Raw genomic sequence first — 17,740 nt, forward strand, 5'->3', positions numbered from 1 at the left:
CATCTGCACTTTAGAGGAGAAAAAGCAAGTGAGAATGACTGGCTAATGAGGAGCAGAGGAGGATTAGGGCTGTTTGGTGCCTGTTTCTGAGAAATCTGGATTTAATAGGCTATTGCAGATCCAGGGTGTTCTGGAGCTGGTAGCGTTGGCCTCTGCTTCAGCTTGATTGAAACTATCCAATATATCATCCCAGATGCACCTTTTTTCTTTTTTTCTTTTTTTTTTTTTAATGTTTCTGCCCAAGTTTAATGATCAAGTTTGAAAACTTCTGTGCTGGCAGTCTGTCTGGAGCTGATGGTTCCCAAAGGTTTCAGCTAACGCATTCCCAGCTGGGGCACGGCGCAAAATCCCGTACGTTGCCTTTCTACATCTGCTTTCTGAGTTGTCCTCAAGCAGAAGCAGGGATGTTAGTTTGGTGGAGGAGGTCAGTATGATGCCAGTATCTTCCCTTCTTGCTCCTCAAGTGAAATCACACCCCAATTTGGACAATATCGTGGTTTTAGAAAAAGTGGCGATGTGCAGCCTTCCTCAGCAGGGTTGCTGTGGGTCTGCGACCCCACAGGGGGGCTCTGCTGTAGCCTGCTCTGCTGCAAGCACAGTTCCTGTGGTCCTCTTCCCTCCCTCATCCAAGAGCTGCCTGGTTTCCTGCTCTTTTGGGAGTGAGAGGGCCCTGTACAGCCTGCCATGTTTTTTAGGAACATGTGAGACGTTACTGTCAACAAGCAACGGTGTTTCCCCACGTGATTTGAATGAAGGTGAAGAACCTGCTACCTAAAATGTTCTTCCTCCTCTCTTTCCTGTTCACCCTGGACATGCATCTGCTGCCGCTTTCCAAGGAGGCTGAGAGCTGGGTGAGCAAATCTGGATTTGCTGCTGGTCTCAATGCACAGAGCTGTGGGGCTCCTTGTCTTTGAGCTGTTCCCTAAACCCGTGGGATACGTAGTGCATCCGACAGCTGCCCCAGAGCTGCTGTGCCCATGCTGTGGCTGCTCCAGCTATTCCCTGGGCATATAAATTGTGCTCTCCTGGTCTGGCTGGGTGCAGGAGGGAGCTGTAATTTTCAGCAAAATTAAGCTTTTGGCTGCCCTCCCGGAGATGGAAATGGAGTGACCTGATGAGCTTCAGAAGTGCTATTTTGACTTGTCCCTGCAAAGGAACCCAGGGTTCCCTCTACTGTGGAGGGTAGCAGTAGGTCAGGCACCGATGTACGTGTGTCATCTGTCCTCAGCCACCCTGGAGACAAGGGACTCTGCAATATGTTACCCGTGGTAGCTTCTCAGAGGCGTTTTGTTCAGATAAAGTGCAGGTAACGTGGAGTTCAGGAAGGCATGAGCTCCCTTAGGCCCCATCTCGTTGTTGCAGGAGACTTGAAGGAGAACACACTGAGTGCTGCTGTGGTTTTTCTTCTCTGCCCATCACCCCGAGCTTTCTGCCTTCCAGCAGAGCCGGTGTGATGCATCTGGAGAGGACCATGACATGGCAGCAGTAAGGGCTTTGCAGCAGCCTGAAAACATACGTAGCTTTTGATAAGCATGGGGGAGAATTGCAAAAATGTCTCCCGAAGAAACCCGCTCCTCTGCTTTGATGGTGACGGAGCTCAGTTCCAGATTTAAATCTCTCTCTGATTCCCAGGCCACCTCTATTGTGCATACAAAGAAATACTTAACCTTGAAGGGAATTATGTATAACACTGTGGTTTGCTGCTGCACAGAAGTTAACTCTTCCTTGCATAGGAAATGGCAGCTATACTATTTAATATTTCAATGGGTATCCAAATAAATACTGGGGCTTTGTCCCAGTATTTATTTTTGTGTATTTCTCATGGTTTGCTATACTTCCTGCGCAGAATCATTGTTTTTAGGGCACTATAGGGTGCAGGTTCTGTTCTATTTTAGTGAGGTCTCCTTGGGAGAATTTTGCCTTAAATAGAAGGAGGAAGTTTTGAAGTCAGGATTTACAGCTTTGGGATTGCTGGAGCACAGGTTGGTCTTGTGTTAATGACAAGCTGTGCTGTCTCTGTGTTTTATTTCCCTTTTAGATCAAACACTTAGAGAGGCTGTCAGTAGCTCATGTGCTTTGACTGCGGGTTCTGTAGCAAAGGGCTTGCTGGGGTTTTTGAAATGCAGCATTTCAGGAAGGTGAGTGAAGAAGGGATCTGCAACAAGGCAGTAGAGGCAAGAAACAGAAATTTTTGGGGTCAAATGGTAGGGATCAAAAGTTAATGACACTGCAGCCTCTTCTCTACATAAAATTTCCTCTAAACCAGAAAACTTAGTTTTGTACGACTGTATCTGCAATGTCATTGCGTGTAACGCCCGAAGAGTTCCACAAGAAAAAGAAGGTGGGAAGTGGGGAGGGAAGGTGCTGAAGGCATTTCAGTGGAGAAGGAAGACAATGTTTGGGACAACAGGGAAAGATGGGGCTCAGTAACGGGGGAGGGAGCAAGGCAGGTGTTTGAATGTGGAGAATCAAAGCCTTTGGGAGAAAGAACAGGGCTGTTTGGGTCAGGAGGTGCAAGCTTCCCAGGAACATGCTGCTCGCGCTTGTGTAACCCGCAGGGGAAACGGTCTGAACGGGCAAATAAATCAAAGGTGCTAAAAAGCTATGGTTGTTTAAAGTCAGCCAGCCATTTAATAGCACCCAATATAAAGGAGGCAGGCTGAGGCCAGTAAGATGAAAAATAACTGGGAGGCAGTGGCAGCTGTATGTCTGGAGCTAAGCTGGCTCTGCTGATGGCTGCAACAGCTTGGAAACGGAGATCTCCAGAGCGGGGAGAGGGAAGAAAGCAGGGAGAAGGTGTGTCCCCAGTTTCTTAATATTTCTTTATTTATTATATGCAATATATTCCCGGTATTGAGTCCTGGGTGCTGCTTTGTGCTACCATGCTGACTAGTGAATACCCGTGATGCGCATCCATCTGGGCTGCCTCCCGTTCGGCCCCTCTCGGCTGCCCAGGCTGGAGCTCAAGGGCAGGCATCGAGAGTGCAGGTATTGCCTCCTAACATGAGCTGTTTGTCAGGAGGTCACTTTTTGCAAGCCACGGCTTCTTTTCCTGAATGTTTTCCTGCTAGTCTGCCCCGAGCTAGACCAACGCGTTAATGTACAAAGTGTCCCGGGGGCCCGATCACCGTTGGTTTTCATGAATTATTACAGAGCAGCAACACGTGGAGGGGGCTGACTTGGTATTTTCCTTGTGCTGCTACAGATCTGAAGCAAATGTATGGAAATCAGCCCTTGACATTCGTTTTCTTTTTAAATTGCAAGAAAAGAGCTCTAATTAGTGAGAGAAAAATGTTCCCTCCTCCTGTTTTCTGTAGGAAAAAGGTGGATCGAGAAAACTTTGGGGACTAGTGGCACCTCTGAATCCTTTTCAAAATATTTGGGTATTTTTTGTTACAGCCTCTATTAAGCAGCAATTGCATTGAACCTGGCCAGGATATTTGCACCCTGGGGAAGTTTTCTCCCAACATTTTATTTATAAGGAACTAGGAATTTCTTTGGAATGCATTTCTAAATACCTGTGATAAAACATCCAGAGTCAATATATTAGGTGAGTGTGGAAAAAACCAACATTTAAATCAGCTCATTACAGCAGGGTGAGTATTATCTGGGAAACTGAAAAAAAAAAATAGTGTCTTCAAAAAGACAGTGGGAGAAAATGTGCTATATCACTCCAGCATGTCTCCCTGCCTACCGGCCTACAGCTGATATCTATCTATAGCTGCTATGAAAAATTATTTCAAAATTACTTCTAATTCTAGGATGACAAAAGGCTTGATTTGATGATAAAAGCTGAGCAGGTTGGGGAAAAATCTGGCATGTTAAATGGACACTGCTGGATGGTGGGAATGAGGTGCAAGTTTCTGACTACAGGGGAAATCCCCAACTTTTCCCCAGGCCAAGTCCCACGGGGAAGATTGCCAGCATCGTCTGCTTGGTACATGCAGTATTACCCATCACCCTGGACAAGAACCAGGCTGTAAATCCTTTCTCAATGTCTTATGCTGACTGATGCGGTCATTTTGAAATGAAAGTCGCTTTCTCCCCATTTTTAATGGAAATGAAGAAGTTAACCCCGGCACAAAAAGGACCCTTGGTCCTGCTGTATCAGTGTCTGGCAAGGATTTTGCATGTGCACTGGTTCCAGCTGTACTACAAAACCACATCATCCGCTGCAAAGCAGAAAGGAAAAAACCAAAATGGGCCAAATATTTTGTTTGATGAACTCTATGCTTTGATACAGGGAGATGTACATTCAAATTACCAAAGAAGAGCTGATCTTTATTACTGGGGTGAATGGCTTGGGGGGGATATTGCCTGGCTTCTTAAGAGATGTTCTTTCATTTGCTACGTGCAACTTACACCTCTGCGCGGCCTCGTCTGAGCACAGGAAGGAAAGATGTCCTGGAAAGATAAAAATCCCAAAAGTTTGGATTAACACTAGGCAAAAAGGCGAAGGTGATGCTGACAGCAGACCTGCACGTGGCATGTGCCTCTGGGTTGTAGAGCGCGTGCGGAGCCTGCCCCGGAGCGAGGGAGCTGCAGGGGGGTCACCGGCAGGGGACGGGAGACACCACCCCGAAACTGCGTTATTGGCAAGAAGACAAAGGAGGGGATCTTGCCCAGTACACGGAAGAGCATTTATCAGGTGTTTTCCAACGAGTTCAGCAAGCAAAATCCCAGCTCCTGAAGTTCAATCCCTGGCTTTGTCTGTATGGGAAACTGTCATCTTCTGTGCCAGCCTTTGCGTTTCAGTGCCAGCATCAGCCAGTCGGTCCCATCAGCAATCCCAGTTGGCATTAAGAAACGCACAGGAGCGTTTCAAAGAGAGATTATTAGCTGTGACAGAAACATTGATCTGTCTCTCAGGTTATCCGTGTGGATTGCCTGGAGTGGTGCCAACCCTGGTGAAAATGTCTGGGCTAGGCATTAGTTAACTTTTTTTTTAAAAAAAAAAGGTGATTTTGGAGTCATTCTGTAAATCCCTTTCGCTATAAAATGACTATAATTGTAGTAATTTCATTTTTCTCTATGTGTGCTCCATGTCATCAGCAAAGACATGTGCAGGGGCTCCATGCCAGCGGCGATGGCACCATCCCTGTGAGGTGCCACCAGAACACGGGCTGTGCTTCTCACGCAGAGCTCCTGTGGCTTAGCAGCTTCAGCCGAAGCTGGGTGTGAATCACCAGGCCTGCGCCCAGCTAAGCCCAATGGCCCCCGAAATAACGCTGATACTGGAGTCAAAGTGGGTCTCATCTGCCTGCCATGTGCGGGTGCCTTCGGGAGCGGGCTGGGAGCTGCGGTGACTGCACCTCCACTTCAGCCACTGTGAAGGTCCGTCACCCAGCAGGTCTATGGACCTGGACGTAATTTTTCCTAACAGCTCAGGACTGAAAGTTCAAGCCCATATCCTGCTTAATTGAAATGAATAAAGCTGCTCCCGCTGACTTCCCAGGGGCTGGATGAAGGGTCCAGGGTAGCAGGCACTCCGTGTTCTCGCTGGCTCATGTATTGGCACACACCCACCCCAAAGAAAGAAGAAAAACATCCAGTTGTCATTTTTACTCAGAGGGCCACAATAAAATCCAATTTGCTTACCCGTAGCTCTGTTGGCGCTTGCCCACTGAGTGAGGCTTGAAGCGTTTTAGAGCTCATAGAGTAATAAAAATAAGTAATGAAAAATATTCATAATATAGCTAGGAAATATATGAGCAGTCTCAACCTGAGGTAATTGGAAATGGATTTAGCAGACTCAGGCTCAGAACAGTGACCTTATTTTGTAGATGCTTTAAGCTATTTGTATTGCTGAGTGAATTTCCAAGAACGCAGCCATCAGATTTCCTATATTTTGGATGATTTATGATCTTAGTTTGCTTTTTCCCCTGGCTGTGTTAGCGAGTGAGAACAGTCTGATTGTGTGAGGCAGGAGGCGTAAAAGCCGCCTCTGGACTCCTCAGATTTTCATGATGGCAAATGGAGCAATAATACAATCCCAGTTGGGGCTTTCTGGTCTTCTCTGTTATATCCTTCTCTCTTTAGTTAGTTTTAACTTTGATAACTCTGTTTGGCTGGTAATTTGCTTTGGTCTTTGCCTGTGATGGAATTATTTTTAAAAATGAGAATAAAATGAAGATAGCTTTTTCAGGAAGAAATGGTGGTGGGATGGCTGAGACCTGATTATCTCTTTTCTCAGCCCATCAGCGCCAATGTAGGCGATTCCTAGTTGGTGGCATTGGTCCTCGCTGCCAGCTTCGGTGTTGACTTCAAGTACTGGGTTTAATTGGGAGAGCGGGTGAGTAGGTGGAAGTAGGTTGCCTGCCTTTAACGTGGCCATCCAGATGAAGAAGTCACCAAGGTTTCTCTAGATCTTAAAAGTGATGGAAGCTCTATTTTGTTTAGTGAGATTTGGTGAGGAATCTCCATTTTTCTATTATCTTTCCTATTAAAAGTAGCTACCTAGGGTTGAAGTGCCCCCCAGACAAGCTGCTACGGGGAAGGGTATGGGTGAAGTTGAACCATCCGATTGATGCTGCCACTCCGGTATGATGACTGCCAGTTCATTTGGAGAACTCATATCTCTCAAGCCCAGGAGCTTTCAGCAAAAAGCAGGTTTCTGGAAGCCTTATCCGTTATTTGGCAAGTGCAGACACTTCTGCTTTCAGAAAAAGCTTGCTTTCCTGTGACTTTCCTGATAAGGCTGCTCCTGGAGCACAGCATCTCCATCAGCCCTTATCGCAGCACCCACTGGCAGGTTGACCCGGTGTCGGTTGTGGTCAATTCTCCTCGGCCAGGATTTTCTTACCAGTTTAATTTTAACTGCCAAATCCCAGCCCGGTCTGCTTCCTCTTATCGCCCGAGTTCCCCAAAGGCTTCCTTGCCTGCCGGGCTCCAGCAAGCCGTGGCTTTCAGGCTGTTTCACAATTATAGATATGCAGCTCAAGGATTATCTCGTTACTCTGGAAGGCTTTTGCTTTGTGTGTTTGCAGACAAGTATTCCAGCTTGTATTAAATAACGATCAGCTTTAAGCTGCCTGGTACTTTGTGGTGGTGTTTGTTGGGGGCTGAAAGTCTCGTGCATTGTTTACAAGTAAAATTCAGACTTTAATTCAAATTCCTGCCAGGGGTCAACTAGTTCTGTGGGGCTTCCAAACAGCAAAAATGAAATAAAATTTCCTGTCACCTCCTCGTTCTCTAGATCCTTTGCTCATCCTCTATTATGTTGGGCTGTTAAGTGCCAGCAAAAATTGGGGGCATGTTGGTTTTCAGCCACCTGACTTGTCACGGTGGTTAGTACCTGCCTCCCTGGTCTCACCTGCGGCTCCTGAGGCTGCGACACCGGGGTCAGAGCAGCATTTGGCGGGGGGCTGAAACACCGATGTGTCAGAGCCCACGGTGAAAATGTGGCTGGCATGCATTACTCAAAAGAAATCAAGCAAGGCTAAAATGAAAGAGACAGGTTCTAAGATATAAACTAAGTAGAGGGAAAAGATACTTCTTTTCTCCTTAAACTTAGAAACACTTTTGTGCCTTTCAGAGGTGAGAAAACTGTAAATTCAGATTAAAGGACTCTTCTGAAAAAAAAAATCACTTCATTTTACAGTTTCTCTTTCCTAGTGAGTTGATTTATGTGACTTTCCTGGGAATTTAATTCTGCCTGCCTTCTATGTGGAAGGACAGTTTCGAGGTGAACAAGTGCTGATTTAAGGTTTACAGGGAAAGTGTACTGTGTATAAAGAACTGTTCGGCCCTCATGGAATAGAAATGCCATTATCCTTTTGATCTTGTTGCTTGCAGACATATATTCATTGCCAGTCAGGATGAGAAGAAACCAAACCTTGATCTTGGCTTGGATACTGCGTAAACAGGAGTGCTGGGGGGGAACTTCTCATCCAGTTGTGCGACATGCAGAAGTGGAGATGGATGGGGTGGATGGGGCTTTTGCTCTGGGCACAGTCTTTTTATCTGCTTCAGCAAAAGAGTGTCACCACCGGGTTAGCCTCCAGGTGACACTGGTGGGATGCTTCCAGCAAAAGTTAGGGGTGCTTTAGTTTTCTTTAGTTTCAGAAACAGAGGGCAGGTCTGGGACCCATCCTTTGAGCTGTGCATTGGTATTCTGCACCCTGCCTGCTGCAAAGAGCTCACGTTTGGGGGAAGGAACACAGGAAAACAATATAGCAGCTGGGCGCATTGTGGTGCTCTGGAAACGATACCCTTTTCACCCAGTGTTGCTGCAGATTTTGTTCTCCTGCTGTGTTCCTTTTGTAATTGCCAATTAAATAGGCATCTTAGACCCCATTTATCACTGGTCTAAATTCGTCTGTGTCAGGGAAGAGAAACTGGGTTAGCATTTGGCAATGCGGGTATGTTTTAGGAACAGCAGACTGATTTAGTTTGGGGAAGAAATATTGATGTGCACGTGGTAAGTTGGCTAATTTTTGCTCTAGCATCATTTCCTGAAAGAGAAGCAACAGGGTTCATAATTGATTTGATTAAATAATAAATGGTACATTCTCCTACTGCAAAGTAGGCAGCCTTTCCAGTCTATGAATCTTCTGTGGGTACAAATGGAAAGACTCTAAATAATACGTGATCTGGGGTAGTTATTCCCCCCTAGGCACTGCTGCACACCAGAGCAGTGTCAGTGGCTCAAATGTGAAACTAGAGGTAAATTAATTTCTTTAAAGTTTCGTTTGTCTCCCTCCTGTTACTTTATTGCTGAACTTCACAGGAGCTTTCTCCAGACTTTCTCGCTTCCAGCTGTGGTTTTAAAGACGTGCTGTACCTGTCCACAGCACACAAAGGCTCCAGATTTAGCAGCTGAGTGTGAGCCTTTGTCACATCACCAGCAAAAGTTGCAAAGGAGTCCTGATATCCCCTTGTGTATTGATTTCATAATTCTTTTCTTTCTGGGTCATTTGAGTAGGCTGTAATAATGCCACTATTAAAATAATACTGGGGCCAATATATAAAGTAACATGCAAAGTGTAAGGCCAGATTTTCCAACCTGCATGTTGTTTTTCCATCCACGAGCTGAGTCCAGAGGCACTTCCCAATAGGCACTGACTATCTGCAGGGCTTCTTGGTGCAGTTGGAGGTGAGGCTGCTGAAGTGCCAGTGAACTTCTGGCCAGAGCTGGTATCAAAATAAATGTTTAAGGATGAGCTTGGAGCTTACCGCTGAAATGATAACAAGTTCCACTCTAGGTGCCCAGGAGAACATAATTAAACCTCTGTCTTGTGACTCCTTCGTAGGCTGGTGGGTTTGCCAGAAGGCAGGCAGCAAGCTGTAGCCCGTATGGCCAGGCAGATGGATTTTGTGCGTCATCAGGTCCCTTCAGAAGTAAAAGCACAACATTAAGGTGACACAGCCCTTGTATGTTTAAACAGTTGGCAACTGAAGCAAGATGTATCATGTTATGCTTGATAGCTGCTGTTTTGCGTTTCTGTCCAGAGCTGGGCCGTGCACTGCGTTGGAAAAGACGTTGGATAGAGATGGCAAAAGATATTGCTGGGTCTGTTGTTAATTCCAGCCCTGGGTCTTTTCCTATCTGTTATATGTCCATTAATGAGCATCCTCCCTCATTTGAACATAGGGTAGACAAAACGGTCCATAATTTCTTAATGCAATTCAGTTTTAGGATGAAGCTTGCAGGCTTTTCCGCTTTAGGCTTGAGTCATGCTTTGGGTTAATAGCCCAGCTGGTCACTAATGGCCAGTGCATCCATACCCAGGAGCAACATGCCTTCACCTGGCTCCAGTGCTTCCAGAGCTGCCCGGTCCCACCCTGTGGCCAGTGAGATCTTCACTGGTTGAGGGCCAGTTCTGCAGAAGCACTTGGAGATAATGTTGGTCGGATTCTTGAAATCTGAATATAACTCTTGATTTTCAGTCTTGCCCCTCACCTTGCCAGTTCCCTAACGGTGGCTGTGTTGCTGTTTGCAGATGATGGGAAGCTGTCCCTGGAGGAGTTCCAGGCCTTCTTTTCCGATGGGACGCTCAATGAAGAAGAACTTGAGAAGCTCTTTCACACCATTGACTCGGACAACACCAAGTAAGTTCCCCATGCTGACGCCTGTTTCACAGAGTCTTTGGATCGCGGCGTTAGTGTGCAGCAGCCGTGCTGCTCCGGAGAGCTGAGCTCTGCAGGAGCCCCAGAGGTGCAGCTTGCTTTGCAAAACTTTGCAGAATCTCCATTTTTGCTTGGTTTGTATCTCGTTGTGACGGCCGCTATGACTTCTTTTGCATTGGTGGTTTTTTTTCTAGGCCATTTGCTTTAATGCAACCTGATCTTCATGGCATCTGAAATGATACTTAATTTTACCCATGAGGGCATTTAAATGGCCCTTCAGCTTTTCCACTTTGTCTAAACGGTTTGCTGTGCTGTAAAAGGCAACTGTGTGAAGCTTTGTAAATGTAGTTCTACCCAGTTATTTTCACCGCAACAAACGAGAATGATTTATGGTCTTTTTGTGATGCCTCTGTATCCCTTCACTTGGACCATGCCTGCTTCACCTCCCATTCAAAATATCCCCTGGAAAGCAGTGATTGCTCTAGCACAGAACAGAAACAAGCCCCCTTCTCTTCAAAGGGAAGTTCAGCTGCACAGGGGCCAGCCCAAGCCCTGCAGCCACTGCTGTATGTGCTTTGCCTCTGCTCCGAGCCCAGCAGCCTGATGTGGCTGTGCTTCTGCCCGCACACAGCCGGGGCAAGGGGACGGACCCGCCAGCAGTGCTGCACGCTCTGTGTCACCGCTGCAACAGAAGCGGGGGGAAATGATGGCAGAGGAGGGCTCCAGGCGTGCTTTGGTTTGACATTACATCAAAGCTGAAGTTAAATACAGCACCTGACTGCTCTTGCTAAGAATCAAGCTTTTGCAGGCTGTGTCAAGCCATCAAATTAAAGTGACAATCTCGTTAACAGCTGATGTTTCCTTCCCCTCTGTCTGCCTTTCCCATCTCTCCCTCTGTTCCCCCTCTGCCCACCTTTGCCTTTGGTGGAGGCTGAGGTGTTTGTGAGCCCGGCAAGTGCCTGGCACTGGCAGTGTTTGACATAGGCACAAAGCCGCGGGGTCCAGGGGACCCCAGTGGGATCCCGCCTGCCAGCAGGTAGTGATGGTGCTGGGCACTGGCACAAAGGACACATCCCACTGGTGGGTTTTCTCTTTCCAAGAGGACTCCATCTTCAAAAGCCTGAGTAGTTTAGGCTGTTTGGAAATGCAAATGAAAGCCAGCTTTGAAACATATTCCAGTGTGACTCCTATTCCTCTGGAGAGAAAAAAGATCTGTCCAAAAAGCAGATAAAAAGAGAATCCCATTTCAAATGAAAAGTCTTGCAGCAAGTGCTTAAAAAAATAAGTCTGGTTAATTACGAAGCCTTCCGGCAGCAGGTGGATGGAGTCTTGCCTGTGTGAGAGGTGCATGCTTTGCCACCCATCCAAAAGATCCCCTGGAAAGCAGTGATGGCTCTAGAGTGCACTGGCACCGAAGCAGCAGGTGTAAAACTCATGAACCCGGTCCAGAGGCGGCTGCTGCAAGCAAAGTACACGTGAGGTTTCTCCAAATCCCGTCTTTCCAATGTGTGTGCTTCCCAAAGTTTATTCTGAGGTCAGAAATGCCACAAAGACCAGGTTGGTATATACTCTGCACTGAATCAAAGGAACTTTAGTGATCTTGTTACTAAAATTAGCTGGGAATGACCCATCCCTTCTAGTGGTTCCCCTTCAATAGACACTAGATGCTGGCTTACGGTGGGTGTATTTATTGAGCTCCAGGTGATGCTCCGAGGTGGGTCTCCATAGACTCCGGGGCTCTCTGCCTCTGTTCTGAAATAATTCATAGCATTGTCTGAGCTTATCAACTTTCATCTGGCCTTTGAAAGGACGCAGATGGTTGTTGTGTAAACCAGGGGGTGTGGGGGTCAGGGTATGGAGGTTTCTTCTGGCCCTCTTGAAATGGGAAATTGGATTGCAGCCCATTTTTGGCGTGGGGGTTGTGGAGAATCTGCAGCTTGCTCCGAGCCTTAGCAAGGGATGTCTTCTAAACTGAACAGAGAGAAGATGTGCCATCGCTAAATGTCACGCAACAGTGCTGCCGGCAAGAGGGGCCTTGCTGAGCAGCTCCCGAGAGTGGCAAGAGTTCCCACAATTTGGACGTATTTTTCTTTTTCCGAGCTGGCTTGATGCAGTCATCAATACCCGTTAGGGACCGATGCTTGTACAGAGCAGTGTAGCATCTGCTGTTCTTGGCTGGAAGGAAAAGCAATGAGTTGGTCACCCTTCCAAGTTAAATCCTTGCATGAAGTTGGCACTCGCTTATTGATTTGGAAAGCGTAGACACCTACAGCAAATTTACCAAGTTGGGGGAAGAAAATACTCCTTAGGGTTTTTTATCTGCAAGAGCTCTCTCAGTCTCCAGAAAACCTATTCCAGAGCTGGGCTTCTTTCTGCAAAAGTGCTTTTCGCTGTGAAACGAGCAGTTTGCTTGACTGCAGTCTTGCATCTAGTGCAGTCCTTCAGGTGGTGCATGCGCTCTCCACCTTACCCTGCCCTTTGTTCGTCACCCAGTGCATCGGCGGCTTTCGGGGAGGTTGGGCAGGGGGGATGCTGCCTCCAGCCCCTGCCTGCCCAAGCACCAGGGTTGCAGTTTTGAGTGGTGCTGCTTCCACCAAGTAAGAGGAGTGGAGTGGAGCTTTCATTTTCCCTTTTACAGGGGAACATAGGAACAATATTCAATTTAGCTTTCCAAAATGCTTTTATTTTTATTAACAATATTAACTTTAGCTTTCCAAAATTATTTGCTCTTTGATAGGAGTTTATTTTTAAGGCTGTTTTTTGATATTCCATTTTACCTCTGTGTTTTTTTCATATGGCCCATCATGTTTGTGTAGTGTGCAAAACAAAGTTTGCTGTTGAAATTACATTACAGCTAGAGCAGAAAACAAAGAAAATTATGTTCCTGCTGATTATTAGTAGCTGCTGTTACCAGCCCAATTACAAAATGTTGATTCAATTTCCTGGAGTATTTTTAGGAGCAGGGAACTGCCTTACTGAAGTAGATTCTCGAGTTGCTTTAGTGGGAAGACAGTGGAAAGGAGAAAAGTGGAGCAGGGGACTGGGAAGATGAAGTTGGTTGCAGATGCAGGAGTAGCTGGGCTGCTGTGGGGAGTCAGTGGTGATGTGCCAAGGCTGGAGGAGTGCGTGCTTCTCTCTCGGGCATCACAGTCCCTCAGTGAAACACCTCATTTGTGGTGAGGAGGGTGCTGAACTGAGATACCCCAGTATAGCCTGGGGGCATTAATGAGTCTCATTCTTTCTTCTGGACTGCTTGGGAAGTATTTCTAGGAGGTTAGGGATGTGGTGTGGTGGGCATGGGCTCCAAACACTCTCCACAGGGTTTTATTACTGGGTATCTCCACAAAAGAACCTGCCATCCATGGTTTGAGTCCCATCGTCACTGGTTATTTCATCTGGCAGCAGGAACGTGCAAAATCTGCCACGTATTTCACTTGTTTTTTGGCAAAATTATATTCATAAACCTGCTGTTGCTTAAAAATTATGATCAAGTGGCATCATGTTCTCCATTGCTCACTCTGGCTGCCCTCCTTCCCTCCTCCCAACTGAAGCAGGAGGCAACAACAAGATGTTGCTATGTGGTTTGTCACTATTGGGTTTAGCTGCTATTTCAGGAGGTTTCAGCAGTGCTTTATGGGGAGCTGCCTGAAGTTTAATGGGGAGGTAATGATATGTTACTATTAATGTCAATGCTACTGGAACTGCAAAAATTATATGTGTGCTATATAGACACACAAATTTATATATATGTGTGTATATATATATGTATGGTTTAGTGGCAGAACAGGGCTTTAGAAAGCATCAGATTGATGTTCACCTGGGAAACCCTGTTATATTTTCTTACTTTTTCTAATGAGATATATTGATTTTAAAAAGTCATTGCAAATGGAAAGTCAAACAAGTTTTAAAAACATGACTGTGATACTGGATGAAACTTGCTTTGCCTGACCCACAGTTCCCATCTTCTCCCAGCTCCCTGGGCCAGTGCTCACACCCACTCTGCATCCCCTCGGCAGGAAAGAACACCTCTCGGTCCTTGTGAAAGCAAGGAGGAGGTCAGATGTGGCTGCTGGCCAAACAGATTTAATCATGGCAGAGGATTTTAAGAAGTCTTTTTCTCTCTCGTACATGTTTTGTAGCTGCAGAGGACAGCCCTTTGGGGAGAGATCTGCTCGCTGGAGCAGGACTTCTCTGATGAGCTGTATAGGTCCATTCACAAGGAGCCAAGAACATGGCATTAGCATTCTGCTGCTCTGTCGTTTGTTATCTCTTCGTTAGGCTTATAGCTATTCTTTTAATTACTTTATCTGCACACACACATCCCCCCACAAGTGAGCTCTTGTCTCCAGTGGCAAACACTAGAAAAGGTTGGAATGTGCATGTAGGACAATTAAGAGAAGCGGTATCTCTTCTCAGAAGCCCTTCACAGCTTCCCCAGAATGTCATTTCTGCCAGAGGACTGTGACAAATGGAGAACTGAGGACGATCAGGCTCGTGCCGCCTTCAGCAGTGAGCCACCTCCTGCCTGTCGTGGTGGCGGATGGATGGGAAAATTGGTCTGGTACCTTTGGATGCTGAACAATGTCCTTCTTGGGAACATGGAGCCACCTTCCCTGACCCCTCAGCTGCTCAGCTGCCACAGGGAGATGTACTATAGGTCAGTTATCTGGGGGCACTTTGGGATGCAGGGATGTAGTAGGGTATGGTCAGGGCAGCTACCAACCCAAGCGCTGTGTGTGACCCCAGAGCTAGGGGAGGCACGGTGGCGCCCGAAGCAGGTAACGATGCTGATGAGCTTCTCTGCCTTGTGCTAATTAGTCCTGCTGTGAAGCAGCGGTCAGCCTGGTGAGCGCTGTGCTGGCACAGCCATGCTGCTCCCCGTGGTGGGTTCAGCTCCAGCTTTCCAAGAGCCCTGCAATGCTGGCATGGACAGGGTGGGAGTTTTGGGCTGCCCCTGCTTTTGCAGGGAGATGGAGCATACCTGCCCTGTGCTGGGTGTTTAACGGCTGCAAGCTGAGCTGTCACTGGGCACAGCCTGCAGCCTGGCAAAGCGATGCTGGCTGAGATGGGTCCAGCCTTGGGCTGGCACCATGGGGCAGCTGCTCCTCAGGGACCGGCTGCGAGTGCCTCTTCCTCCAGGTTGATGGAAGCGGAGCAAACGAGGAGGGACAAGTCTGTATTTCACCGGCTGTTACTAGTGCAGGAGAAGCTGTGAAGATCCTGTTAGTGCTAATGAGGGATACGAGCAGGAGTGAGCTGTCTCCTGCAGTTGTGACTTGCTGGTTACGCTGTCGAGTGGGAGGCAGGCAGGCAGAGCATCGGTGCCAGTGCCGAGGCCTCTAAGGAGAAGGAGGGAGCACAGCAGCATGTGCCTTTCCTGCCCTGCCTCCCCAGCCCCCTTCCTCCTCTTCTAAGTCATCTGGAAAAACATCCCCCCAGCTCGTGTCTGATTTCTACCCTCTTCAGACATCACCAGGGCATTTGCTGGGCCAGAAGTTCTGGGAATTGGGCTGATAGCCTGCATAGGTGAATTTTGTTTCTCCGTTACTTTGATTGTATCGATACCCAGAGAATAAAATCAGTTTATGTGCTAACACTCAGGTCCTGTGGCTATGGAGCACAATGCTCTGCAATGGTGACCAGCATCCAAAGAGCGGGAGGAGATGCTGCAGGGTGCTGCTGGTGTGGTTGGGGGTTCGGGCTGAGGCTGTACCTCACAAAAGCAGCCACAGGAGGATGTCTCGGTAGCAGCAGATGGTACCTTGAACTCTGAAAACTCCTGGTTTGGTGTTCTATAACAGCAATGTGGCATTTTGGTGGGGTTAAAAAAAGGCAAAGGAGCTTAGAACCTGTTGCTGAATGTTAAACAAGGAATAGCTTGCAAGGAAGCTTGATGCATGCAAGCTAATGTTGCACCTCGTGTTTCAGCTGATAACCTGGGCAGAAATGGAGCTTCACATCATCACAAGTGAACATGAGGTTCTCTGCACCTTTTTCCAGCACACAGCCCTGCTCCAGACCTGGACTCCACCAGTACCCTCGATCAGGCAGCAGCCTGCTGCCCTACTCCAGTACTTATTTTCCTCCAGTGGAAAAGGTCTGTTGTTACCACTTTGGATGCGGCAGTGCCCCTGGGCGCACCCTCCAAGATGCTTTGTCTTCCCACAACCTATATCAGGTCTGGTGTCCTTTGGGGTGAGGAGACTCCACCTGGTAGAGCCCACCATGGGCAGGGAGACTGCAGCAGCAGTGCTCTGCTGCCCATGCTTTTCTCCAGGTTTCTGCAGTCCCGTCCTCTCAAATTTGAACAGAAAGTACTTCCACTTCTTGGGTGCAAGGAACAATGATGGTTATGATTGAGTATTTTTTTTCCTGTTTTGTCTCTCCCTCCATAATCTTGGCTATTTGCATTGCAAACCTGATTCAGTGGAGTGCCGGATTCGTCTGGGAGCCCAAGCCCACACTGTGGAGATGGATGTGCCCATTGAAACCAACTTAATTTTTGAATATTGAATGTTCTCAATTAGCTCCCTGCGAAACAAACTACGGATGGTATAATCAGCTGAGATTTTGATTAACTGATTCAAGAGACAGTTCTTGTCTCTTATGAAAGGGACAAAATGATTGCGCAAAAATTACATGTCTGGCTCTAATTTCTGGCTCTTGAGACCGTGGGCATTTGGTGGATTTTGTTCCTTTTGTTTGCGTGAAAGATGGTTTTTGAGTCCTAGCTTATTCTTCTATGTGCCGACATGTCACTTAAACTGCACTGGCTTCACTTCTCATTTAAGTGAAGAAATGCTTGCTGCCAAAGCTGGTGCTCAGTAGCTGCGTGCTGATAGAGCTGCAAAACATCTCAGGCTCACCAAAGAAAAGGGGCTTTTAAAACAAATCAGTAGCTGGGAAAATTCAGAAAAGCTGAAGAAACCGCACAGAACCTCGTTGAACACAAACATTTGAGAATATTTTTCTATTTCTAATCATATTTCCCAGGTGTTTTCCCAGGCAGCCTCCCTGCGGGGTCCCTGGAGGGAGCCTGTTTAATCTGGCAGCAAGGCAGATTGAAGCTGGGAGCAGCAGGCTGGTGTTTACTGTGGAGGTCAAGGATCAGGGAGGGTTCATCTGTGCAAACGGAGCGGAGAAGTATCACATCGGTGGGTTTTCTAGCTGGGACTGGGGCTCGGCAGCTTATTTTTTGGATTGGACAGGGCTGTTGTGTGTCAGACGTTTTCTTTTCTTGGGAATGGATAGATACCAACATCTTGCATTAAAACCATAAAAGTGACTAAGATATTTAACTCTAACCAGCTACTTGTGTTTGAGCCACGTAGGTATTCAAAAAGGATGTAGTTTTTTGTTTAAGCTCCAGTTTTACAAATCTGTCTGTGTGTTTTTTCTGAACAAGTGTGCGTAGGACACCACCGTCAAGCAGCATATGTGTCCAGCTGCTGCTCGGTAGGCAGCGCAGGCTGTCTGCCTTGGGAATGAATCTGGGGAGAGGGGTTTTCAGATCGTTTTTGCAATGGCAGGAGAAGAGAATGCATGAGAAATAAAGATATCGGGGAAAATACAGGCAACAGAGTACAGGGATTCCTGGTTTTACTATCCTTTTTACTAGTTCCTTGCTAGTTTTGTGGAACAATATCCAAACCTGCATGGTTGTGCTCTGATT

The 17,740-nt window shown here is 47.1% G+C and overlaps 1 protein-coding gene across 5 annotated transcripts in view; it reads left to right on the forward strand.

The window, feature by feature from the left end:
* NECAB2 (N-terminal EF-hand calcium binding protein 2) overlaps nucleotides 1-17,740 on the forward strand; it is an 88,057-nt gene that overhangs the window by 35,548 nt on the left and 34,769 nt on the right. For all 5 annotated transcript variants that reach the window (XM_013296035.3, XM_013296034.3, XM_055818966.1 and 2 more), the window contains one exon: nucleotides 9,942-10,050. In XM_013296035.3, coding sequence (XP_013151489.1) covers nucleotides 9,942-10,050 — 109 coding nt within the window. The remainder of the gene's footprint in view (nucleotides 1-9,941; nucleotides 10,051-17,740) is intronic.

The sequence above is a fragment of the Falco peregrinus genome, chromosome 14 (genome assembly GCF_023634155.1).
Source record: "Falco peregrinus isolate bFalPer1 chromosome 14, bFalPer1.pri, whole genome shotgun sequence".
NCBI classification, from domain to species: domain Eukaryota; kingdom Metazoa; phylum Chordata; class Aves; order Falconiformes; family Falconidae; genus Falco; species Falco peregrinus.